Raw genomic sequence first — 27,900 nt, forward strand, 5'->3', positions numbered from 1 at the left:
CATGTAAATTTTAGACTTTTTATTAAATTATAACATAATTTAGACTATTTTAATTATATTTATAAATTTATTGCTTATAATTAGATACTAATTATATTAAAATTTAAAATTATTACCGTTATAAATATTACTTGTACTAATTTCTTCTAGTCCGGGTGCAGATGGGTGATGAATTGTTTTATTCACTTCTGATCCTAATAATTTTACGTATTCAACTGAAAAATAAATGAATATTCGATTATTACATTTCCATTAAAAATTATAAGTGATAAAAGGTGATCAGATAAAAGTTATACATTTTTTAACAAAACGGTATAGGATGATATCAATATGATTTTTTTAAATTTTAGATAATGACAGCTGACCATTTTGGTCAGGACGTCTGGTGGTAAAAATTCTAACTATAATAAAGTTGCATGGGATGCTCTCAATACTTAGGATCTATTTAACAATTATAAATAAAAACTACTAATTATTGGAACCACGTTCCTTATCGCACGTTATGATTTGTTAGCTGGTTGGAAGGTAAAACCACAAATAAGCAAAAGACCCCAAAATCCGACATTTAAGGCACCTAAAAAACTAAAACTTGTTTACTTGATTCAGCTTGTCATGAATTTTGAGAATATGCAAAAACATTTTACAATCTGTCAATTTGTATTTTTTGTCCAAAATTTATGTTTTTTCGTTAAAAAAAATTAGCTGTGAGTTATCAAAAGAGTTTCAATTTAACACAATAGAGATAATTTAAAGTAAGTACAAGGAAATTTTATGTTATGTCATATTAAATATTCTGATCAATTAAATTGTGGGTAATTTATCCACATATTGGGTAGACTACTAAATCAGAAGTATGTCTTCTTTAAACTAATATTACAATGAATACATAAAGTATAGAGTTAAAGTACCTATAATGTTTAATTCTTTAAACGATTAAACAATTATTTCATTTCTTAAATTAATACAATAAATTTACAGAATTACCAACGCACAGATTGGTAATTAGCAGATGCTAATTACCAATGCACAGAAGCTAATATTTGTAATTATTTACTGTTATTTGTACGAAAGGAACATAGTTGTTACCAGGTACCCATGACATCTTTCGTTCTTTCTTATCAAATAAAAATGATCCGCCAAACTGCTCGAACTTGTAACGACATTGTAATTGCGTTTCTATGGAATGTACATTCGATAGATACGACTTTGCTTTGAAAACAAATATTACCTAAACAACGTTGTTGTTTATCAACAAACCAAATATCCTGTACTCATCGCGGAATAAATTTTGAGAAATAGTTCTTGGAGAAAAATTTTAGGTGGCACATTGAAGTTTCAATAGGTTGCTCTCTTCCTTGACAACGGCGGTGAAATCGATTGAAACTGGGTGGTTAATTCCTTTACAGCTTCCGAGATCGGTAGTGTTAAACCAGTAACAATTTTCTCCATAAATTTTACAGTGATAAACAGGATATGTTAACTTTGATATTAATCGAAGAAATAAAACTGAAAAAAACAATCTAACCCATGAATCGACTCCTCGCCACTAGATTTTTATGACAGCCGATGGAAAATATTTTTTCAGTTTTATTTCCTCGATTAATATCAAAGTTATCATATCCAGTTTATCACTGTAAAAATTTATGGAGAAAATTGTTACTGATTTAACACTATCGATCTCAAAGGCCGTAGCGGAATTTATCACCCAGTTTCAATGGATTTCACCGCCGTTGTCAAGGAAAAAAGCAATCTATTGAAACTTCAATGTGCCACCTAAAAATTTTTCTCCAATGAGATAAGAATAAACCAAGGCGAAACTCATCTAGTCTAGTCTAGTCGACAAGTTCAAATTGGTTAATATAGAAATAACGGTCGTAAAAATGCGTGTGATAGTTCATTTCACTCGGAATGATGCCTAGAAAAACGTGCCAGAAGCGCTTTTTAGCACATTAAAAATTGCAAAAGTTATAAACAAACACACACTCATGACTGATATTCCCATATAATACATACTATGTGAATGATTTGTGCTCTCAAAGGTACACAGTGATGTTTACGAAAAATTGTTTCAAACAAAAGTTGTTTATTTTTTTATAAGGAACATTTCTTATATTTTAAACTTTTGTTCTATCTGTAACGTTTTACAAGATGAGTCCTACGGCCCCAATTGACCTATGTTGCTCATTTATGAACTCGTCCTCACTTTTTACGTCCTGAGCACGCTGTAAAAATTTCAACATGATATCTTTTTTCGTTTTTGAGTTATCTTGATGACAGACGGACAGACAAGCGGACAACCGGAAATGGACTAATTAGATGACTCTATGAACACCTTTACCAAAAGTTTGTTCATAGCATCAATATTTTTAAGCGTTACAAACTTGGGACTAAACTTAGTACACCTTGACTTAGTATCCTATTTCATATACATGGTATAAATAGCGAACATACCTGGAATGTACCCTTCAGCACCCGTACGTCGATTATATCCATAAATAAGACCTAATCGTGTCTTATTTTCATGACGATTATGTACATTTACATACGGATGTACAACTACTTCAAAAATATCATCTTTTTGAAATGATAACAATGTTTGCTCACTCTGTGACTGCGATGATGGATTATATGTTTGGAGCGCTTTATATAAAGCATATTCTTGTTCCATTGCATGAAGACGAAATTGGCACAAATAAAATATTGCTATGTAAATATTGAGGCGAAAAATTATGTACTTTTTTACAATATCTATACATAAATTTCGTTATCAAATCCGTATCCATTATTTCTTACGAAATATCCTTGAGTAAAAAATTTGTTTGTCTCCAAGCCACCACAATTATTACTTTGATTTAAGGATTAATATCCATGTTTTTTTTTTTTTGTACTTTTATTTTTGTTTGTTTTAACACTTAAGTTTTTTAATTCGCCATTTTTTTGACTTAAAATTATTTTTATTAAAACTCGTATACATCAAAACCACGACTAAAAAATCAAACGAAACTGTATTTAAATTATTGTAACAAAAAAATGTTTATTAAGTTAAAAAACTTAACACTTTTCTCGGTGTAAAATTACGAACTTCTAAGCATTTTAATAAAAAAAATTTTTTTAATTCAAAACTACAAACACTTTTTAAGTATAAGCGAAAAACTAACCTTATGAATGGGAAAAAAATTGTCTAAGGTAATCGAAAATATGTTTAATAAACGTAATTTACAATTACAAAATTCTTAAATAACTGTTAACTCAACAAATTCATTTACAGAAAAAAAAACAGCTTGGCTTCTCAATAATCTTAAAAATCATAAAGTTTTCTCTACCTAAGTGACATTTACTATACACATCTCACTCTATTGCATTTGTAATACACATAATTATCAAAAATATTATTTATCTTTATCACACACAATTATCTAACTTGACAGGGTTGGTAAATGTTTTTTTGTACGAAAAATTGTATAAAAAAAATATATTCCATTAAAAAAAATATTTTGTTTTAATTAAATTGTATTTCAATTTAATCGAATTTAATTCGAAATTAATTGAATACATTCGAAGATAAGCATGGAAAATTTTTATGGAATACCATAATTGTAACATAAAATGTCACTAGGTCACGATACTAATACATAGATATGGCAGTAACTATGATATGATAATGTCAATGAGTTCCAGCCATAGAGATTATACAGATAGAGAACGTCAGGGGTCTGTTAGCCTATAAGTAGATGCTATATGAGTAGCGAGAGAGAAGACTGCAAGTGAGTTCCAATGTGTCCTTGTCTAATACGTATACGTAATATACTGACTATCGTATATAATAAGTATACAATATACATATGATTATAACAAGAACACAGGAGAACGCACTGGCAGTTTCCTTTCTTGCTACGCATATCGCATCCACTTATAGGCTAGCGTTCTCTATCTGTATTATCTCTATGATTCCAGCCTAAAAGATCGGAAAGTTATAAGCAGTGACTTAATTTATTTCCGATTTGTTATATTTACTACATATTTTTGGAATTGTGAATAAACGGTAGGGTAATATAAAATTTAAATATAAACCCCTTCTCGTTTATTAAATCTCTAGAAATACTAATTTATACAGAAATATCACCACACTTGAATTTCTTTAACGCCTCTTTGGCCCTCCTTAGCCACGCGTAACTTCTTTAAAGGTATATTTTGAAATTAAAAGTATCGACAAAAACAAATAAAACAAACTTTTATTCAATTGGCTAACATTTAATAATCGAATCTTATGATACAATAATTAATTCAGTTCTACTCTCTACCTTATCGTTATACTGTTATTAAATACTGCTTAAAATAATGATCGATCTATTAAAAGAAATATTTAAAAAAACTAGCTCGATTATCACGAAGAGAGTAATGCTGGTAATATTTGAGCAAATTACAGAGTTAAATAATTCAAAAATACAAAAAATTTAAAATTAATTTTAAGGAACAATTACTACGCGCCTCCGCTAGAAAGCAAATACATCAATCTATAAAAAAGTTAAGTACAAAAAACTAGATTTTTCGTTTTTTTTATCGATTAGTTAAAATTTTCTAGTACCCATTTCGAAACTAATATAGATACCTCAGACAAAATACGTATATCATGACCTTTGAACTATTTTTTTTTTCCTGAACTATGTTGTATCAAGGTTATCAGAAAAACTTCTATCAAGTAACCCCATCTGTGATGAAAAAATACCTAATGTAGTACCCAAAGCGCCTCATTATTTTCAACCAATAATCATATATTACAATGGTGACCAAATTTCTGTAGCACAAAGATTTTTTTAAAGTAGCCCAAGCATATAAAAAAAGGCTAATTCGGAAAAAGTAGGACAATCAGGCAACCCTGCTATGTATAGGAAAATAACGGGTCACTATTAGTCCATATGTATTCTGCCTCTGAGGTATCTATTATATGTTAGTTCCAAAACGACCACCAGGAAAATGTTTTCACCATCAATATGTGTACCAATAACTGACACTGTTTTATATTTTCAAAAAATTCGATTGTTTTGTCGACGATCCCATTCCTTAAGTACTTTACAATGTTGAGTTGATATCCCACAGAGAAGCACGATAATTTATTTTAATACCAATAATGAGTTAATGACTTCATGTGCTCCATTATCTCTCTCAAACGTCATTTATACACAATGCCATACCTATGCCTACGTATCATGCCACTAGTTACTATTTATGAATAAAATTATTGTTTATATATTTTTGTTTCAAATTAAAATGACAATTCATTTGATTTTATGATAAGTAAATATTATAAAATTGTCCCAAAAATTTTAGTGGATTTTTTTATTGTTTTTTAATAACTGTAATTATCATTATTATTTAATCTACTTACACTTATCTGAACACTTTACAATACAGTTTACACCTCCTCTTGAATAAGTACATTTATTCTTTTTTTTATTACAAATTAGTGAATTTTTGTTTGATTTTATTTTTCATTTGATTATTTTGTGTTAAATCTCTTGTGTGGATTATAAAAAATGGCTACAAATATGTTTCGTGCTAATGGAAAGTAAGTAAATCAAATATCAAAATCACTTTTATAAAAATATATTTTTTGAAGTTGTTATTGCCGTTTTTCTGTTTCCAACTGACATCTAGATATTTCGTAAACAAATATAATTTATGATATTAATCATAGATATGTATTTAAAAAACAAAGATGGCATATATATCCATTGAATAAATCATATAATCGCGCTCTTTTATTTGTAATACTTTTACCTTTATGCAGTATGTGTATTTACACGCTAACGTAATCATAACTAATCATGTTAAGAATCAAGTGAATTTAATAGAACCGAATAGGGTGCTAATTTTAAGAAGTAGAAAGTAATAGTAATGATTTATATTTTTACTATATATTAACAATATTTTCCCTTTGCATTCTTGAACTGCCCAAAGCCCCCTGTTACTTTGTTATCTTTCATAAGTCTGTGTAATTTTACCAAAAATTACGAATTTTTTGGGATTATAGCTTTAACTGATGCTAGTCGAAAAAACTTTCTTCAAATACGCATCTGCATGATAATTTCATGAAAATGAACTAATATATTATTAAATTTATTAACTTAATTAACCATTCACTTAACAGCCTAGCCTTTTTATGAAACGGCGCCGTTCAATTAGCGGCCTGAATGATATTCAGCCCTAGTGTCTAGTTTAACATTTAATGTATTGGCTGGCTAATGCGTAGGCCATTCATAAAATAAGATGACCATATGACAAAAAAAAAAAAAGAAATATCTGACATTAGAAATTGTTCATTTACAAATATAAAATATGATGAGATCAAATTCGAGTGAAATTTCCATGGCATTTGGATGTCCAAATAATTTTATTTTTAAAACAAGCACATCTATTTTTGCGACACGTATTCACAGCATTTTTGCAACTAAAATTTTTTAATACTTGGCCACCAAGGTTTCTAACTTGCCTCAACCTCTCTCAAAGAAATTAAACTTTCTGAAATTTCGTTGCCATGATTTGTATCTGAATACTTGTGACACGTAGCTTTGTATGTGAATTCACCATAAATCACTTCTGGGAGAACGTTAGTCGTTATTATATGAAATTATTCTTTCTAATGTGTTTTTTAAACCATAAATTTAACATCAAATGAAATTCCTATTTTTACTATTGACAAAATTAGCCTTAGTTAAATGATTTCATAGTACTTGATATAAAATTCTTGCGGATATTGTTACACTAGCAGTTTCCAACCAGTTTCGCTATGAAATTTCAACTTTAGAATGAAAAAAAAAAAACTATCACGGAAAATAAAATACGGCCCATGTTACTCGCTGATAACGTAAATTCTATAGGTGAACGAATTTTTAGAATCTGCAGAGTAGTTTTCGAGTTTATCCATTACAAACAAAAAACTATTTTCTCTATATAATTAGTGTAGGTACTTTGTAAAAATTTCCTTACATCGCTAGCGTGTGACTAGACATAATAGGTATTTCAACCATCGCAATAGTGCCACCTGTGTTAATATAAATAAAACAACAAAATTAAATAGTAGTGGGAAAAATTATTTTTATTTACAATAAATTTTTAAGTATTGATAACAGTGTCATAATTTTTTCCTTATTAAAAAAAATATCACATTTAAATTTGTGTCTTCAACAAAAATTGTTACTTTAAATAAATTAAAAATTATATAATGTATATTAATTTTACTTCTTGGGTGATGATGTAACAATTCGTATACCATGCATATCTTTAATTTGATCTTTTAAACAATCATTAACAATTCTATGTTGTTTAACAATTGATAACCCTTTGAAATCACTGGATTCCACATAAATATCAAACATTGCACCACAACCTCCCGAAATGTCGGTCACTTTAATATCACTGGCTTTCGGGAAACGTTCTTTTAATTTATCTAAAATACTTTTATCTAATGCTGCACCACCAGTACTAATATTATGATTATTCGAACCGTACCAAACTTTTGAAAGGGTCTGTAACAATTTAGTTAATTATTGAGGTTAGATATTTCTAAAATAGGATAAAAAAATTGATATATTAATGCAATACTTACATTTATTGGAAAACGAACGGTTTGTACGTTAGGGAACATTTTTTGTGTTATAAATTTTACTAAATTCATTTTTATTTATATATTATTTTATTTAATTCACTAGTAAATGTTAATAGACGATAATTAGTACTGATGTAAGTTTAAATACTTGTAATAGATGGCACTTTTGATTGAATTTGACTTAAATTTTAACAATTTAATAATAGATGGCGTTGATAGGATCAGAATTCATAATTTAGAAAAGTTGGTTTTTGAGCCTGGATTCTGTTCTAATAATAGTTTCAAGAAGAAAAATTTTAATTAGCAGAAATAAAAATCATTATTTCTTTGAATGTTTACTCTCTTGAACCTTGACGGGAGCTTAAAATAAAAAATAATCATAGAAAACAAAAATATTTTTTCTGTAACTGAAATTCGGAATGCACTCCAAATTCCCTTCGCAATAAATTTTCCCCAAAATTTTTTTTTGTTTTTTGCTGCAAAGAGTTTTAAATCTACTCCACCCTTTCCTTATAATTCGATCGTTTTGAAAATCTTTTGATACCAAAATGTTGAATTATTCAAAACTTTCAATAACCTTTTTATCTTGGGTTTGATCAAAAAATGGTTAGCAAGTGTAGAAAACAAACAACTGTATATTTTGTATTAAAATAAAAAATTATTCAGTATTTCTTATTTTAAAACACCCGGCATAATAGCTTTATCGAATTCTTGAATGTATTTGTAGTAAACTTCAAATGACTAACACGAGATGGTGTTGGCTGTGTTCAAATGATCTAAATATTTCCAGTTTGCTGATAATAATATTATTATGAAACATTACAAAATATTGTGAAATTACGACATAAAATTTATTTTTATTGTAATTTTATTGTAAAAAATATATGAACAAATGCGTTATTTTATTATCGAAAACACTTTAAAAGCTACAGTTATTTGAATAAATTTAAAAATCGATAAAGTTTTACTTATGTAATGAAACGCATGTAATTGTATTTTCATTTTTCACCTTGATCTTTTAAAAATAAAAAGCGCGTGCAAAATATGTAATTGTGTTACAAAAATAGTCAGGTGGCTAATATTTATTTTTCCATTCCCAAAACTTGTTACAAATGTTTATTATTTAAACAAACAAAAATAATGTTTATAAAATTAACTGAAATTATGCCTAGAACACACGAGGGCAATGCTGCACTAATAATAAAATTGGCAATTTACAAATAAAAAAATCCCATTGAACTAATCGGAATGAATGGATTCAATTTCTTTTTAAGCTTTTATTTAACTTGCAATAAAGCAATGTATGTATGTATGTTACGGTGGATTCTTTTAACTCAATTTTGAAGTAGATATTTTGCATGCACATTTAGTTTGGATGACAATACACGGAAAGGTTGAGCCGTCCTGATTTTCCCATCGCTTCCACCATATTTTATATAAATACATTTTTTTAGTCTTAAAAACTAAATGTGACTTATAGATAAAATTATTTTCTACTTTTTAGTACAATAAAAGCTTGTCCCTTAAAAAGTATTTTTTATTAAATTTTTTATTTAATTCTATTCATTCGTATTCTAATTTTTAGTTTTTAGTCGGAATTAATAGGAAGTTCAATTTCCTATATTCACTTAAGGTATTTCTACCGGAGTTAGAAAGAACGCAATAGCTTAGAAAGAGAAGAAAATATGACTCATCGGCTCAGTGTTCGTGCGATCTAAATCGTCTTTAAAACGTTCGGCTACTGACTGAGAAAATCTATTAATAAAAACCTTTTTAGGTCTTTAGTTTCAAGTTCTTTATTTTTTAGAATCTGTAAAATCGCGTTGGTTGTTCGGTACAGTTCTCCGGCTCGAGCTATCATTGTTAAATAAGAACGAAGATTGATGCATTCGTTAAAGAAACTCTTTTCTAAATCACCAGAATACATCTTTACTAACATACTTGGTCTCTTTTGAACTTCTTCAATAGTCCAACTGATCAAATTACTTAAAAACGGAAATTTACTGTAAAATGCTCGCCTCTTTTGAAGTTCAATATAACCTCGCGCTTGTAGGCACGTGCATACTTTGCCTTTAACTAGCTTAATATCCGCTCGCTTCACTGGACTTAAAAGTAAAAACCACCCCTTTATAGCCTCCACCTCTCCTGATCTCAGATATCCCCCTTCCATAACACTCGAACAGATTGTTTTACACAGCAAAATATATGTACAGTTTGCTATTTTTTTAAATGTCGGTGGTGTAGAAATGTCAAAACAATGTGTTGTTGTCATACTTGTCATTGTAGATTCGTAAGAAAAAATGTAAAATGATATATGATAATTATTTTTTTAAGTCAAAAAGCGAAAAAGTTCAGTTTGTGATATGAAAATTTGACATTAAATGTATGTTTTTTTTTTTTTATAAATGACCCTATATTAAATGTAACTGACCCAAGCAATTACCTCAGATGTTGGCGCACCTTTCACTGTACGAAAAGATAGGCGATGCTCAGTCTGTGTACTTAATGGTCTAAGGTTATTCCTCACTGTTAAATAAATTCGTTAAAATTTTACACCAAATGAGCTGATTTCTAAACATCTACATTTTTGATACAATCGCCAAAAAATTAGCCAAGTTTGTGTCTATGTTACTTATTTATCATGTAGTTCATGTATTTATCGTATTTACCGTATTTACAGGTAATGAAAAAACCAACAGGTAGGCACGCATTATAAAACTCTACCCTTAGCACAAAAAATTAAATAAAAAACAAGTGAAAACAAACAATTGACTGAGTTAATTGTTGAAATACCATGTATAGACAGTGTTGATTACACTGTCACATTACACATACATACAAGTCACACATATATAACTGATATACCTATATAATAAAATATCCGCCCTCACGGGTAAACAGTGATATTTACAAAAAAATGCTTCAAACAAAAGTTGTTTATTTTTTTATAAGGAACATTTTTTACACTTAAACTTGTTCTATCTCTAACGGTTTACAAGATGGACCCTACGGACCCAAGATTCAATTGACCTATGTTGCTCATTTACGTACTCGATCTCACTTTTTACGCCCTGAGTACGCTGTAAAAATTGATATCTTTTTTCGTTTTTGAGTTATCGTGTTCTAGGACGGACCGAGGGACGGACAACCGAAAATGGACTAATTAGGTGATTTTATGTACATCTATACCAAAATTTTGTTCCTAGCATCAATATTTTTAAGCGTTACAAACTTGGGACTAAACTTAGTATATCTTGATATATATTACAAATTTATTAAAAAATAATAATTATACATAAAAAAAATTTTATTATTTTAATTATTTATTATAATATAGTATGTACTACCAAAAACCTAATATAAATTCAGTTAAAAAATTAAATTTATTCTGACATTTTACTGCTCCATCTATGATAATATTTTAAACCATAAATTAAAGATTTCTGCAAAAATTTATAACTGTAAATATCAAACAATTCATGACCTTCTTTTCTGATATACTCAATGAATTATGACTATTTTACACTTTACTATACACTCAAAAAAATTGATAATTGTTCAAATATTTTTGTTCCTTCGAGTGTTATGGAAGGGGAATAAGTGAGATCAAGAGAGGTGGAGGGTATAAAGCGATTGTTTTTACTTTTAAGCCCAGTGAAGCGGGCGAGTATCAAGCTAGTTACATATATACTTGATATAATTAAATTTAAACATAGAAGTTTTTTTTCGAATTTTTGAGTTTTTCATTTTTGAGGCCACCGGCCTACTGGGATTTAACCCAAATTCCCGTATTGCCAGTCTGCCCTTGAATGGAAAGGACTGACAAATTATCTGACAGTCTAAAGAATACCCTTACGGCATAAAGTCCTCGATATAATATCAGTTTGATAAATTTATAAAAATAGAATGCAAAAATTTTTATGACATGTGTAATTGGCAGAGTTTAAATACAAAATTTGACCCAAACATACACTAACAGGTGAATAAATGGTTCGTAAAACTGTACATGCACATTGCGTCCGTATTGTCTGTACTACAACACTATAAGAGACTCATGACCTTCATGAAGTATTGAGATTAAAATATTATATACAAACATTCTGCTGTGTTTGTATACATTTATAATCAAATAAAATTTAATATAAGCATACAAAAATTTTCAATTTGGATAAAGATGATGCAATATCTATAAAACATTTTACATTTTGTGTGGAAATTTAAATAATATTCTATCTATTATGTGTTTAATACACTACACATGTTATAATGAAATGAAAAACATATTTAGGAAATTAATTGTGTACTGTTTTGTCTCCTGTTTAATTTTCCCTATTTGGATATAGTAGTATAAACATACGATGGCTGTGTACAAAATACGTATTTACTAGCAACTAAACCCGGCGTTGCTCGGGTTAAAATACATCGCATGTTTAATAGTATCATGAAGCTTATAAGAAGGAGAACGATCGCTATAGAAAATATTGTCCTCGAAATATGGATAAAATAAGTGAGGCGCTGCGACCGCTAAGTAGTATCAATAAAAGCGGGCTGTTGTGCGCTAATTTGAAATGATATATCAATTTGTACATTATGCAACTAACTTGTTGATGACAGCGCGGCTGGTGGCTTAAAAATGAACTATAAATTCTACAAATTTTCAGGGACAGGTGCGCTAATGCTTTAGTACATAGCGATCTTTCTCCTTCTTCATAACCTTCATGAATAGTATAAACAATATTTAAGGATCCATTTTTTAACGTAAATATTATAGATTTCTATCTTAGATATTGAGAGACTTATTCGACCATTAAACATACTGTGTATATAGAGTATATCAAATTAGTGCTTAATTTCTAGTATCAGAACACTCTAGAATATTCAAATAGTTCGTTCTTTTTCACTTGTCCAAAATTACTTGGATTTGTTTCATTACTGTTCACTCTTAATTTCAATTAATCTTCTCTTGGCTGTAAACACGATCAGACTGACTGAAAGTCACTGGATTTTAGTTGATATCACTCTAGAATATTAAGTTGTCTTTCAAAGTTAATAAAGATTTTCAAAACTTTAATTTGATTAATATGCTTTCCATTTATTCTCGCTTTGGTTTCTTTTTAGATCCGAACTCTGTGGTTTCTCAAGAAAGACTGACTCAAGTCACCGAGAGAGCCTCCTTTTATACCCTGAGCTTGTTCTAGAGGCTTCTGATTAAAAGAATGTTCGGGAGAAGGGTTTTATTCTATTCTATAAGCTTTTATTGTCCTTTTTCTTGTTAGAAAGTCGTTTAATTTAATAAAATTTATATCCAATAAAACCCTTGAAAAAACGCTAAACTTGGTTGAAATTAAAAAATTTAAATTTCGGAAGAAGGCCCAGAAAGTTCGTGTTCGGTTCTGACTTGATAATTCTACTAAACTTTTGCCTGAAAACTTTTTTGATCTGACCCCTCTGTTCAAAGTTGGACCCAAGAAAACAGAAATTTCCATGATAAATTCAAATTTCGTGCTTAAAAATGGCCATATCTTTTTTTCCCCACCCCAGGAAGCAAAATGATCCAAAAATTCCCGCACAAATTACCCCTTAGAAAATTATTTTCAGCCATTCGCAAGAAAAATCAACAAAACCTACCAGATGACTGGCCTTTATAAGTACAAAAAGTTGTGTCTAAATAAAGTTCCAAATATTTCAGGGTTTAATAAGTAATCGAATGTATTGACGACCACCTTTGCTACTGGAGCTAATTTGACAACACTTTCACTAAAAATTATCTTTTTTACGTTTAGACTTTTGTTCTATCTCTAACTGAGCACGTTATAAAAATTTCAGCTTAATATGTCTTTTTTTTGAGTTCTCTTGAACACGGACGGACATAGAAACACACAGATATGGGCTAATTAAGTAATTTTATGAACATCTATGCAAAAATTTTGTTCGTATCATCAATATTTCTACTCGTTACAATCTTGGGACTAAAATTATTATACCTTATCATATATTTTATATATACAGGGTATAAAAATATATTTGACAGCGGATCTCATTCAACGACAAGAATCCATTCTGGCGCCCGAGCTATTAGATGACGTTGTATTGTTTTGTCTCCTGTTAAATTTTCCAACTATTTGGATTAACATTCGATGGCTGTGTACATAAACACCACGTGTATTTATTTATTCATTAGCTAAAACTATTAATAGGGGGTTAATATTGATTGGTGGTTTGAGGTTTAAAATTATTATAGCGAAGTGTTTTCTTAGAATTCAGAATAATATATACGTGTCAAGGGTATGAGGTTGTTTTTATTAGAATTAATTGCAATAAATTATAAATAAACAAGTGAAAACAAACAATTGACTGAGTTAATTGTTGAAATACTATGTATAGAAAGTGTTGAATATCAGTGCTAGCATAATTTTTTTTTTTTTTATAAATTAGAAGAGTTTAAAAAACAAACACAATTATGGGGGCTTTTATCTGGATTTCGAAAGTTTCGACAATTTTCTAAAGTGTTTTTATTTTTTCGAGAATTTTGCACAATACTTTTTGCAGGTAGTTAAAGCTACCTGAAAATTGTAAACTCAATGGTGTCAATGGAAACCAAATTTGTGTCCTAATTCGCGCCCTCCGGGGTAAACTGTAACGTTTACGAAAAAATGTTTCAAACAAAAGTTGTTATTTTTGTATAAGGAACTAGCAGCCAAGTCCGGCGTTGCCAGGGTGAAAATAAATTACATGTTTAATGGTATATATATCTGGATCTGGCTTGATAGTTGAAACAAACTTTCTAGCTCATTTCTAGAACTTTATAGAATTTTGTAGAAAATTTCGAATAGATTTTGACCGTTACACACATTTTGGAACTTTCTAGATCATTCCAGAAATTTGTTCTGAAAATTTCCGAAAGTTCACATGAGTAAGAAAAGTACACATATATATCTTTTCACATTTTTTCCACCCACTGCAACAAAACTCCTTTACTTTCACCAGGAGACCAAGGGGTATTTACCGCCCCAATGGGAAGTTGATTGGAGTTGGTGGTCATAGAGAAAACCCTGTCTTCACGCACTAACATTAGCATTATATGTATATAAAAATATTGATTTTTTTTCGTTTTTGAGTTATCGTGATCACAGGCAGACGTAGCATCAATATATTTAAGCGTTACAAAGTTGGGACTAAATTTAGTATACCTTGATATATATATTTCATTTATACAGGGTATAAAAATATAAAACAGAATTATTTCATCTAAACACTCGATGTATAACTGAGCATTGATATGATGTCATCTGTTCGAATTACAGGCATTCGTAAGCTCGAAAACCAAAGCGATTAGTAGACTGTTTACAATTTTTTCGAGATAACTTCAGCTATTCATAAAATGAGATTGTGTTTTGAAACATCAAAATAATATATCTATCTCAGATAATTTCTATCAAACTAAGGAAAATTTACCCTCTAAAAGTGTCTGTTTAAACATTTAAGCTTCATTTTTATACCATGAATATTTGAAATATACCAAGGTATACCAAATTTAGCCCAAGTTTGTAACGCTTAAAAATGTTGAGACTACTAAAATCATTTTCGTACACAGAATAACTTAAAAAGGAAAAGACATATTTAGCTTGGTCTACAGAGACGATTCTAGTTTCGTATTTAAGCAAATTTAGTCTACTTTAAAAAAACCTTGAAAGGGTACTTCAAAAACTACTCGTTTAGGGTTATAATTGCCAAAATCAGAAAAAAAACTGAAATTTTCACGTGTTTTTTCGATTTTTGAAAAAGTTGCGCTCTTTGCTCGAGGTCACAAACTTGGATTATTCATTGGGACAACATCATAAACAAGTCTGCTAAAAATCATAACTACCGGATTTGACGTTAGCTCTGATGTATAAACTTACGTCGATAAATTTTGAAAGGCTTTATCTCGAAAAGTATTGGGTCTACAGAGTCCGTTCTAAGCGCATATTGTAGCAAATTTAGTCTTCTTTAAAAACGTTCTGAAAAGAAAAACTAGTCCTTTAAGGTTATAATCGCCATATTTTAACAAGGTTGCGTTCGGCGCTAGGGGTCTCACAAGCTTAGATTATTCATCGGAATAACATCATAAACAAGTCTGCAAACAATCAGAACTACCGGATTTGATGCACACTACCCCATACTTTCAAACGACTAAGTTTCTGTATTATTAGTAAAAAGTGTATATTTGATACACTCTCCGAGACAGACATGATCATTCAAAATAAATAGATTTGTAACACAACCATACAGTTATGTGATTTTATTATTTAATTTGAAATAAATAAACTGATGTATTCATACGCGGCCGGGTCATCAATGTCCTCATTTAACAACACACAACTGTACTCTAAACAACACAACCAGACATCTTTGTTTACTTACATCGAGTGTTAAAAATCGTTGAAATTATCAAAAAAAATTTCATCAAACTCAATCAAAAATCAATTGAAAAACAAATATAAACAAGCAAAAATCAAACATTTTAAACGAAAAACCATAAATTTTTCTATAAAATATTGATATTTTTACTAGAACTATTTGACGCATGCGCATATTTAATAAAAACATGAAACGTGTAGTAAAAGTGTTGTGAGTGTGTAATATTGAGTCGAAGTGTGTGACTGTGTTTTATTTATTATTAATAACAGAAGAGTTCACAACACTGTGCAAGTGTTTTCGCTTAGAGGAAAAATCAAAAATTTTCTCATTTAAAAACATTGAAAAAATAATTTAAAACTGTGAAGTAAATTTAAACTGTGAGATTAGTTGAGTTATTTCAATTTTTATTGAAAGTGTTCGTGAAAAGTGCAAATAAAACTTTTAAATCAACTTGATTAATTATTTATTTATTATTAATTTGCATTCCAATTGAATAAGTTTTGTTCGTGAAATAATTGTTGAGTTACTTTTTTAATTCTTGGAACAAAAATAAAAAATTATATCAGACATTTTTTATCTAGTGTTATTGTTTACACTGAATATTGGAGTGTGTATATAAGTGTCTCTTTCTAACAATAATTGCTATCTTTATTTAAATACAAGGTATCAGATCTTGCAGCTACAACAGCAGACAATAACAAAAAATAAATATTATATAAACATTGGTTGTATCAGTGAATCCAAAGTAAAAATGCCGTCGAAAGATGAGTTATGTACAGTGTTAGAGCAATCAACGAATCGTACAATAATTGCACATGATGTTGAACAATTAGTGAGTGAATTAAAGGAAAATTTACGTTTAAATTCAGTATCATTAAAAGCACGACCATCGTATGGAAGACAATCGAGACCATCTCCATATCGAGTACCATGCCGGAGCTGGAGTGAACCGGCTGTATGTGATAATTGTATGAAATTTAATAGAAATATAACAAATTGTCAACATTGCTCAATACGTCATAAGACACAATGTCAGAATACACAAGAGCAGAGTGATGATCCATATGAAATGTTACAAGCGTTGATTAAAAGTCAATCGTTAATTAAGGAAGCGGTCAGACGTTTACAATTTGGTTTAGCGTCTACATCGACTACAACTACCAAAAAACAGTACCTGTATGATTCAGATGATGAATGCCGAACGCCACCAGCAAACTCAACGGTTTTGCAACAGATTGGTGTGGAGATTATTTAAATTTGTGTGTGTGTAAAAAAAGATGAGACTTATATTGAAATTCGTTCCTTTTTGTCCCCCCATCATGAGGCTAGTTGTCCCGATTTAATAAATGTTCAATATCTGTAGGTGCTCAAAAAGTTGTATCCAAATATTTTCAATTTGGCGCTCAAATGTAGAACATTTTATTTCGTTTCTCATTTTTTAAATTAGAGCTTCAATTTATCAAATTGGGAAAACATTTTTTATAGTAATAATTTGACCTATAAAAGAAAATTTTATTTGTCAACGATTTTGACTCAACAATGTCAAAAAATAATTCTAATTGTACATTCTAAAACATATTTCCCAGCACTTGGACGATAATCCAAAGCCTATTCTCAAATTTGGTAAAATCGAACAGAATTTTTAATTACAATAATATGGCGCTAATCTGAACTTCCGCCAATTCCAGGATTTTTTTAAAATCCGGTATATGTAATTGTATTCTGGGGAAGGGATTATTGTTTAGATATTATTGTTAATCTTGAAAATTAGGTTGGATTTCGCCAGATTTGAACTTTTATAGCTGGGTTAATTTTTATTTTAAAAATGGTTTCTAAAATTGAAATTAACTTTAAGAAAATGCACTTTTTCGGAGCGTAGACTTTGATTAAGTGTGAAAATTGTATATATTAATAAGAAAATTGTATAAATCTCATTCAACCTGTAACGAATGAAAAATTTTGAAAACCTGAAGTTTAGGAATTCTGAAATTTTTGTCTTGATCAAAAAAATCTTGAAGATTGAACTCTGAACTCTTTTCGGAATCAATGACTGAACTAGTTCGCTCACGACCAAGACTAATAACGAGACTGCCTAAATATAACCGGTTTTCAAGTTTTTTCATGAAACCACTTCGATCGCCACTCTAGAAATGAGCTAAAATTTCTAGCAAATAAAATTTGGACACAACTTTTTGTGCACCTGTCCCATTAAACTGGTGTATAAATGTGTTTCGTTATAATTTGGGTTGCCAGTTGCTAGTCATCTTCACAAAACAAAACAAAAAAAAACTTTGTGATGCGAATAATCGTGTGTGAAAAGGCACCATCTAAAACATCAGTTGTCGGAGGTTCGATGCCCTCTCAAAAAAATGGACGGTGGCAACTTGTTTAAATTAGAACTATTTAATTATTTGTTTATAATATTTTGTAAAATATTCTGCGCTGCATATGCGCACTTGATAATGTGAAAATTTGGTAAAACAAAATCCACTGCCATTTTGCATTTAAAATGAAAACACGGAATCCAGAATATTTTACATTCTTAATTTATTTTTCAAATCGTAGATGAAAAAAACCTGAGAAAAATTAATTGTAAAAAAATTAAAAAAAAAAAATTGTACGCTTATTACACTGGAGAGAAATTATAGTTTTTCTTCTAAAAAAAAATAATTCTTTTAGATTTAAGAAATTTAGTGAAAAAAAATATAGGGTGACCATTTTCCTCGGATAGATCAATCCAGGATATCAGATGGTGAACAGATTTAGTATAAATGTAGTGAGATTGTTTAATGAAGGACGATTGACTTGGATTTTCCTGGCAGTTTTGTCTTTCCTAAAGAATATATCAAAATTTACCGTTCGAAGATTGACGGGTCTAAAAAATGTATACGATATTTTCAAATTCCTATTTAAAAAAGATGTCATCGAAAAAGAATTACGAGATAAAACACTTTCGGAGCCTGAGTTCGATTAACGTTATTCCGTTAAAATTCAGAACTAGGCTTGGGTCACACGGACTTCGCATTTTCTTCGCAAAACTAACAGTTATACTAAATAGAACGACAAACTTCCGTTTCATCCAAAGTTCGTGTGCGCACAGTCTTACATGTATCGTATTTTAGTAAATACTAACTGACCCGACAAATTTCGTGCCGCCTAATAATCAATGAATGTCATTTTCGCTAACACTTCGGCGCTCACTTCATGGTTTTTGATTTTTTCGTGAGGAACTCAAGTTTTACTAGTTTATCCTATCCGGAGTTTCGCGCGTGGAATTTGCAGCGTTCTTGGGATGTGACTGGCGTGACTTTTGCATCAGAAATCTAAACATCAACTGTCCGGGCTCAAAAAAGGCGAAATATTACAAAAATCATCTCGAGGACATTTCCTTTTAATAGATATCTAAGAAGGATATCTGTGTAAATATAGGCAAGGGAGTAGGGGAGGATATTTTTGGGATTATGGCGAAGCATGCAAAGCAGATCGTATCAGCTAGTAATTTACTACTAATATTGAGGGAAAAAGCGAAGAAATAGTTTAAAATTTGTAGAATCTTCGAATTGCGAGTCTAAGATACGCTCTTCCTAATACGATTATACGTTTAAATCGACGTTCGTGTACCCTAAGCCACAGATTCGGTATTCTTCTTCGATGACTGTTAAGAATTATTTCTAAATTTTCTGTTATAATTAGTCAAACTTAGAATTATCCCAACAAAAAACTGGGAAGAAATAAATGGTCACTCTTAATGAAAAAAAAAAATCCTTAGAGCTTACAATTACCAAAAAAGTAAATAAATCCACGGTGCTTATCTGTTAAAAACAAAAAAACTATCCAAAATTTGTTCCGAAATAATTTTCTGTTTTCCGTCCGAAATCAAATAGTCAAATTGTAAGCCACAAACTTTTTTTTTTTCAGTTTGTTAAAATATATATATTTTTTTTTTATTAAATTTAGTTTTCGGGATGTGTGACTTGATTTAGTGAATTATGATTTTTTTTTGAAGGCATGAATTTAGTCAAAATCGGTTACGATTTTGAAGGGATCTTAATAAATGGTCGTTAAACACGATAATCGTAATAGGCGATATAGAAAAATTTTACTATTAGCTAATTTGGTAACTCTCACTAAAAATCATTCTACTTCGAAGATAAATTACAACTCGTCATCGAGAAACAAAAATTCGGTCCCCAAACAGGCTGACTGATGCATTTAGCCCATTAGTTGAAATAGGCTGAAAATTCAAATTTAAATTGTTTAAAATAATATACAGGATGTTTAAAAAGTATTGGAACCCTTTCTCATAAAAGTTGTTAGAATTGAATTGAGTAAATGATTCTAGAATTGAATTTAAAATCGGGGTTATTTAGAAATCAAGTTCAAAATTAAGAGCTAAAAGAAAATTTTAAATTAGAAAGTTGTTCTTTATAAATATGCAAACATTTTTTTGTTTGAGACATTTTTTTGTAAAGCGAAAAGTTTAGACAGTAATAGATTCTAGCTTTTTGTGCGTTTGTTCATTCAATTTCAACCAAAATGGTCCTTAAAGAAAAACAAACCACTTTTATTGGCCTAAACTGTACGGTTTATGAAAAAATGTTTCCAACAAAAAATGTTACTTTTTTAATTAAGGTAGTTCCAGCATGAAATCACTTTTCGACAGATTTGGCCGAATTTTTTTTCTCGGGTTTATAATAGCTTTATTTATGAATTCCTAAAATTTCATAATTTTTGGCCGTTTACATCGCGAGATATTTAAAGACAAAGTTCGCGATTTTGAGGGTCATGTCCCATTTAAAGCATGTAAAATGTCCGGTCTCTCCAACTATTTTTTATGATATGATTATATATTGAAGAAAAAGTAGAAAAAAATGTTTATACAATAAAATTCTAAAAAAAAATTTAGAAATTAATTTTCACTTTCGAGATATTAATTTTGACGTAAATTGATCGAAATTGGGACGTTGGCATAATTATTTCCCATTTTAAACGGTCAAAATTTCTGAAACTTTGGGAATTAATAGTAAGCATTATTAAATTCTTAAATTTAATTTTTCATTAAATTATGTCGAAAAAAATTTTAACCATAGCTTTAGCATAGGAACTGCAGATACCATGCTGGAAATACCTTAATAACAACTTTCTAATTTAAAGTGTTCAAATTTTCCTCGATTTCCTACTTTGATTTCCCCGCCAAGAGTAGATCTGATTCTTTTTGAAAACCCTGTGTATTGATCTTTATAGACGACTAATTCTAATGTTGGTTGGTCGCTATAAACGATATGCCGTTTCAGTTTGAACCTTTCTAATTCGCCGTAAGAACCGATTCGTTATAATCGATGTTAGTCGGCATAATCGATTTTGACTATATTTTTTTTTTTGTTTATTTAGTGAAAAATGTTTATTTTTTGGACGTATGAATAATTATGTTTGTTTGTTTCGAAAGAATTTGTATTTTTTTTTCTAATTTTGTGATATTTTTAATAATAAAAAGAAGTAATAATTAATAAAATTAAATAATCTGTTATTCAGTTATTAAAAAAAAAAAAAAATCTTAATACTTAATTTGTATTTATTTGATTCAAGAATAAAGTTTTGTTTATAAAATCTGTATACCAAATAGTATTTCTTACATGGATTAATAAATGATTTTCCGAATAATTTCAAGAGGTTTTTTGTTATTCAAAATATTTCAGACTAGCTGTGAACTACCCGCTTTGCTGGGCAACATTCCCACTTTCACCCCTCCCCCCATATTCCATACCCTTTTCTAGGTTACTATCTATCACCTAACTAAATTTCATCAAAATCCGTTCAGCCGTTTAGGCATGATAGAGCAAAACTCCCAGCAAAAACTATAAAAAATCACTAACTCAATTCAGTTTTCTGCCTACTTCCTACCCCCTAAGTACGATGACGTGATCATTTTGATCTTATATCCGTTTTTAGGTAACCATCTATTACCTTACTAAATTTCATCAAAATCTGTTCAGCCGTTTAGACGTGAAAGAGCAAAAGTCCCAACAAAAACGACTAAAAATCACTAACTCAATTTAGTTATCTGCCTACTGCCTACCCCCTAAGAACGATGGCGTGATTATTTATAGCCTGTGACCATTTCTAGGTTATCATCTATCACCATACCAAATTTCATCAAAATCCGTTCAGCCGTTTAGGCGTGAAAGAGTAACAGACAGACAGACAGAGTTACTTTCGCATTTATAATATTAGTATGGATTGATTAGGGAGCATCTACAGCAGCGGCCGAGGAACTTTTTTAATCGTTACCCCAAAATATTTTTGTGTAAGTTGATATTACCCCATGGCGAAGAGCAAAAAAGAAATCGCCTCTTAATAGCATTTTTCATATTATAGCGCCCTATGATAATTTGAAAAGAAAACAATAACTAAAAATTTAATTTAAACATCATTTATTCAATTTTTCAATGTAATACCTAGTAAAACATAACGATAATAATAGTAGTATATATAACAAATTGAAACCCATTGGGGTACAATTGAGGGTTGACAATTTGGGGTACTGTAACAATTATTATAATAATAATAATGGTGGTACAAACAAAAATTAGAAAAAAAGAATAATTGAAAACATTATCTTCCTTCACGTTTTGGAGAAATGATGTTGTTTCATGTTCGATACAATTGCTTCAAAATTGGGACTTTTTGACGTAAGAGCGATTTGAATACAGAGCGAAGTTGAAAAAAATACTAACAGGTTTATAAAATATAAAATTAAAAATATATACTTTTTACTCACAAAAGTTTCATTTTTACCCCCAAAAATTCCATTTTTACCCCATTTGGGGTAATTTACCCCGGTTCCCCGAACGCTGATCTACAGTGTGTCGCATTTAAGATGAAGACACACCCTCATATTTTCGTAGGAAGATCGATTTGAAATTTTGCACTGTCTTACAGTGTGATGAGACACTTATATAGCATAGAAGATATTTATAGCATTTCATAGAAATTTTTTTGTGCCTCAGCCTATCGAGCCAGTTTTTTTTTTAAATGATCAGGAAGGTCCATTGCTATGGGCCCAACAAGCTCGGCTAATCATTAGAATGCATTTATGAGGTGGTTTTTGAAAATTTTAAAACCTTGAAAATATGGGCCAGAAACGTATATTCAGGGGTTTTCGGGGTCTCTGATCACTTTTCCTAAATCAGAATTTCGATATAATCTCCCCCTCTTGGGTTAATTTACCTCGCTGTTCCAAAATTGCAATATTCTCTAAATGTTCAACAAAATGAGCTAAAAAAGTATACTCAGAGGTTTTTGGGGTCACTGAGGACGATTCCGAAAATCAGTAAATAATCGAGAAAAATTCTTTAAACGGAAAATATAAGAATATAAGTACACATCTTATACCGGCATCGAATTCGGTCTAAGTTTCCAGGTTCAATTAAAACCTCACACTGACTCATAAATGACATACATTAGGTGAACGCTTTAAATAAGAATAAGTAAGTTGTTCTTTATAAATATGCAAACATTTTTTGTTTTAAACTTTTTTTGTAAATCGAATAGTTTAGACAGTAATTGATAACAAAAATCAAGCTTTTTGTGCGTTTGTTTATTCAATTTGTACTAAAATGGTCTTTATAGAAAAACGATCCACTTTGATTGGAATTATTGGAAAATTTTTTTCGAAGAGTGCCCGAATTGCGCAGAAACAATTATACGAAATAACAATTTTGTGAAAAGTTTTCAGTCAAGTTTTGCCTAAACTTTACGCTTGACAGAAAAATGTTACTTTTTTAACCAATAACAACTTTCTAATTTAAAATGTCATCCATCGATTAGAAACATTTTTCACTCGAAGTATTTTTATCGATAAAAGTTATTTTTTTATTTTCAAGCATTAGTCAATTTTAAAATGCATCTTGTATACAGGGATTATGTATTATTCGTTGTGTGCGTAGTCATGGTAGGGACAATAAAATCGATGCCAGCGCTTCCAGTGAAAAATTTTGGCGTTAAAGGAGGCTGTTATGACTAATTTGCAATTCTTTAAATGTTAATGTTATAAAAATTGAAAAACACTTATTAATTTAACTTAATGCATTAAAAATTGTGAAAATGAGAAATCAAATTGTTCAAATATTATTTTTCAAATGTAAATTATCATAATTATTTATTTAAATTTGTGAGACAATAATATTAAATTTTCAATGTAATTCATAAATGCAATCCATACAATTATATATGCATCCATACAATTCTATAATTAAAGTAGTGTATCGTTACCATGGAAACGCCTCCAAAAATACTCACGCACGGTGCGAATAGGTACAGTTTCGCTTAAATACATAGATTCCAATGATGTTTTTTCAGTGATTTATTTTAATTATAAATTATTATGAATTTTTCCAAAAAATCTCAGTTTTCGGTTTTCTTGAGTCCCGATTATCGAGATTACTCTATATCATATTTTAACGATTTGCCGTTCCAAATTTTTGCTGCCCGGCTCGCCCCCCCCCCCTTGGATCAGGCCATGGACGCAGCTCCATCGTTTTTTTCCAATTGGCTGTTTTTGGTGTAATTTTTGATAGTGAAGCTCCTGGTCTATGTACACAAAACAATGATTTATTCAAAACAGAAACACAACGTGTAATATTTTTTTTTGAAGTCAATAACCACCTCGTTACAAATGAGGTAAGCAATATTATTGTTTGTTATACACAAAAATTATGATTGTGTATACGAAAATTTTTGCTATCAATATTTCACAATGTTTACAAAAGTAAAAAGAAATATTTGTATTTGAATTTTTTTTAAATTGTTTATAATATTTTGTAATTTGAAATATTTATTATTGCTTAGAATTGATTTTGTCAAATTGTCACCCTTACTTACCAACCTGTTGATAGAGTTCGTACAAAACGAAGTGGCACCGAGCAAGAGAGAGTGTATGATGTATATGTATGTGCACTCGTATCTACACTCTCTCTTGCTCGGTGCCACTTCGTTTTGTACGAACTCTATTTCATATGTTTAATATTTTTGTTTTTATAATCAAGGTTATTATTCCACTTCTAACCAAAAGTAAACATACTGATTTTATTTTTTCACTTACTACTGGAGTAAAACTAAGCAAAAAATGGCTGTTATATGGATTAAGTTCGGGCAGCGAAACTTTGGGGTTTTTCTTTTCACATCAAAATAAGTAATTTTGAAATTTTTTACTTTCGTGGACTGGTGCAACATGTCTAACCAATAAAATGGCGTCAAAAATGGAATTTTTTTCAGAAATTTTATCATTTTTATTTTATATTCGCAAGAGGAGACATCGGTGCATATCCAAATTTGGTAGGTTTGTAGTCAATGTTAAGAACTACTCCTCATATTGGGGAGATCAGCGACTCTAAAAACCCCTTTATACGTCATAAAAATTCTGAATTTGCAAAAAAATATGAAAGCGGGTGGGGGAGGGGAGTGGATGTTGTAAAAAGGGCTAAATTAATAAAAACATCTAAAGTTTTGGGTTACTTAAGCATTTTAAACTATTTTGACCCTTTTTTAAAATTTTTTAAAATACATTTATTCCATACACCCCTTGCCCCTAATAGCGCGGTGGTCAAAACTTAAAACTTTTCCTTTAAACCATATAGACCTCTTTTTAAAATATTTTTCTGAACCCAAAGCAAAAAACACCTACCAAAGTCAGTCCATACACCCCCCAAACATTTATTTCCAGAAAGTGTTAAATTTTCCGTTTTTCGCAAAAATATGGATCAAGGAGTCATTTTACGGGTAAGCTACTTATTATAAAATCGAAAGATAATTAAAAATGCTACAATTTAAAAAATTTAATCCCGTAGGAGAAAATGGCATAAAATGGCAGCCATTTGAAACAATTCACTAAATTGGAAATTATGGTCGAGCTATTGAACGGATTTTGTTAAAATTTTAACCGAAGGTTTTAAGTAATAAAACCTGCTATTGGTATTAGTTTCATTAAAGTCAATCAAATATTTTTCAAGTTACAGTCAAATGAACTGTTTTACCATATGTATGTATACATATATATATATATATAACTGGGAGGGGAAGGGATGAAACCTCCCAAAAAAATATGAGGAGAAGTTCTTAACATTGACTACAAACCTACCAAATTTGGATATGCACCGATGTCTCCTCTTGCGAATATAAAATAAAAATGATAAAATTTCTGAAAAAAATTCCATTTTTGACGCCATTTTGTTGGTTAGACCCACCACTCCGCGAAAGAAAAAAATTTAAAAATACTTATTTTGATGTGAAAAGAAAAACCCCAAAGTTTCGCTGCCCGAACTTTTAATCCATACACAAGGCGTAATTTTACTCTACTATACTGTGAAAAAATGAAAAGAAATACTATGTTTCTTTCTTTTATAGAAATTTAACTATTCCTCACATTATATTTCCGAAATTTGATCTAGCTCGAAATCTGATTTTAATATAAACTTCTCAGGATCCTGGATGGTTCTTCATTATCATTATATATAGTTTGACAGGATCTTGAGAATTTTTAAATATTTTTTTAAAAACATTATTATAGAACCTTCGAGCAAATATCAAAGCCTTCATGGAAGCAACATATTAAAACTGTAAATTATCTGTATTATTTATTTATTTTGCAAGTAAATATCTAGAATCATTTTTCATATTATTTTAGCTGGGACGCCAAAAATTCTTTACTTTATAGAACTAGGTACTCATATTAAATGTGAACAGTATTGCCAAAAAAATTTCTACAAAAAACGCGCATGAGTGGTGATCAAGTACTAAACAATAATTGACTAGACTTATGATCAGTGCCTACAGACAATATGATTATTACTCATGTTTTATTAGAAATCATTTCCGATAATCGTTGTAAAATGTGCATGAGGTTTGAATAATAATAAATCACATTTCCGATGAGACTAATTCCTTATTTGTAGTATCAACATAAACAAATCGTATATTGTCTAAAACCTTAATCACCATAAACATATTTGTGTACTCTTTTTACTCATATTTTCACCGAAAATATAGACTACTAGCTTGATACCCACCCGCTTCACTGGGCTTAAAAGTAAAAACCACCGCTTTATAGCCTCCACATCTTTTGATCTCACTTATCAACGTTCCACAACATTTGAAGGAATTTTTTTACGCAGCTACAAGATATGCACAGTTTTTAATTTATTTTATCAGAAAAGATAGCCATGAATTATGACATTTTCTATTTAAAATTTTTACAGAAATCATTAATTTATGGTTCAAAATGATGATCATAACACTGCTCCATCTGTGATCATCATTTTGAACCATAAATTAAAGATTTCTGTAAAAATTTAAAATAGTAAATGTCAAATTAAATTTATTAAAAAAAATTTTTTTATTGTATTTATACCTTTTTAATTTATAGCTCATGAGTTATTCTCATGTATGAGCTATATTGCTGTATAGTTTCATTAAAAACCATTCGCTAGTTTTTGCGTGAAAGCGTAACAAACAAACAAACAAACAAGCATCCTTACTTTCACATTTGTGTCGGGGTGGGGTATGTTTTAAATCAGTTTCATATTCCTCAGAAAACAATAGAGCTGCTTTCTCGAGGCAACCTTTTTTATTTCTCGAGGCAAAATAATTCTCGACCACGATTTCTCCAGTTTCTCGAGTATCTTGAGAAATTTTGAAATTCATAATAAAACTGATGTTATTTTCAAATTTTTGCTTGATTATAAATTAGACAATGAAAACAAATGGGAAATTTTTATTTGTCATAAATTGCCCTTATTAATTACCAAATCAAAAATAAACAATAGATTAAACAAACTGTACTCGTCTGGTCTATATAAAAAGCAAGGAGTAGGGTAGTACTTAGGGTTGTCACCTCGGTC

General features: G+C 29.8%; 2 protein-coding genes across 2 annotated transcripts in view; one reads left to right on the forward strand and one right to left on the reverse strand.

Moving 5' to 3' along the window:
- The first annotated feature begins 5,371 nt into the window (after positions 1-5,371).
- LOC123302208 (xaa-Pro dipeptidase) overlaps positions 5,372-27,900 on the forward strand; it is an 85,392-nt gene continuing 62,863 nt past the window's right edge. Inside the window, exon 1 of the mRNA XM_044885049.1 lies at positions 5,372-5,566. Coding sequence (XP_044740984.1) covers positions 5,535-5,566 — 32 coding nt within the window. The 5' untranslated portion in view covers positions 5,372-5,534. The remainder of the gene's footprint in view (positions 5,567-27,900) is intronic.
- On the reverse strand, positions 7,182-7,736 carry LOC123302229 (bolA-like protein 3). The gene is made up of 2 exons (XM_044885073.1): positions 7,607-7,736; positions 7,182-7,526 (listed from the first exon to the last, which is right to left on the reverse strand). The coding sequence occupies exons 1-2, from the start codon at positions 7,673-7,675 to the stop codon at positions 7,236-7,238; spliced, it is 360 nt and encodes a 119-aa protein (XP_044741008.1). The 5' UTR covers positions 7,676-7,736; the 3' UTR covers positions 7,182-7,235.

Source organism: Chrysoperla carnea, chromosome X (genome assembly GCF_905475395.1).
Source record: "Chrysoperla carnea chromosome X, inChrCarn1.1, whole genome shotgun sequence".
Lineage (NCBI taxonomy): Eukaryota > Metazoa > Arthropoda > Insecta > Neuroptera > Chrysopidae > Chrysoperla > Chrysoperla carnea.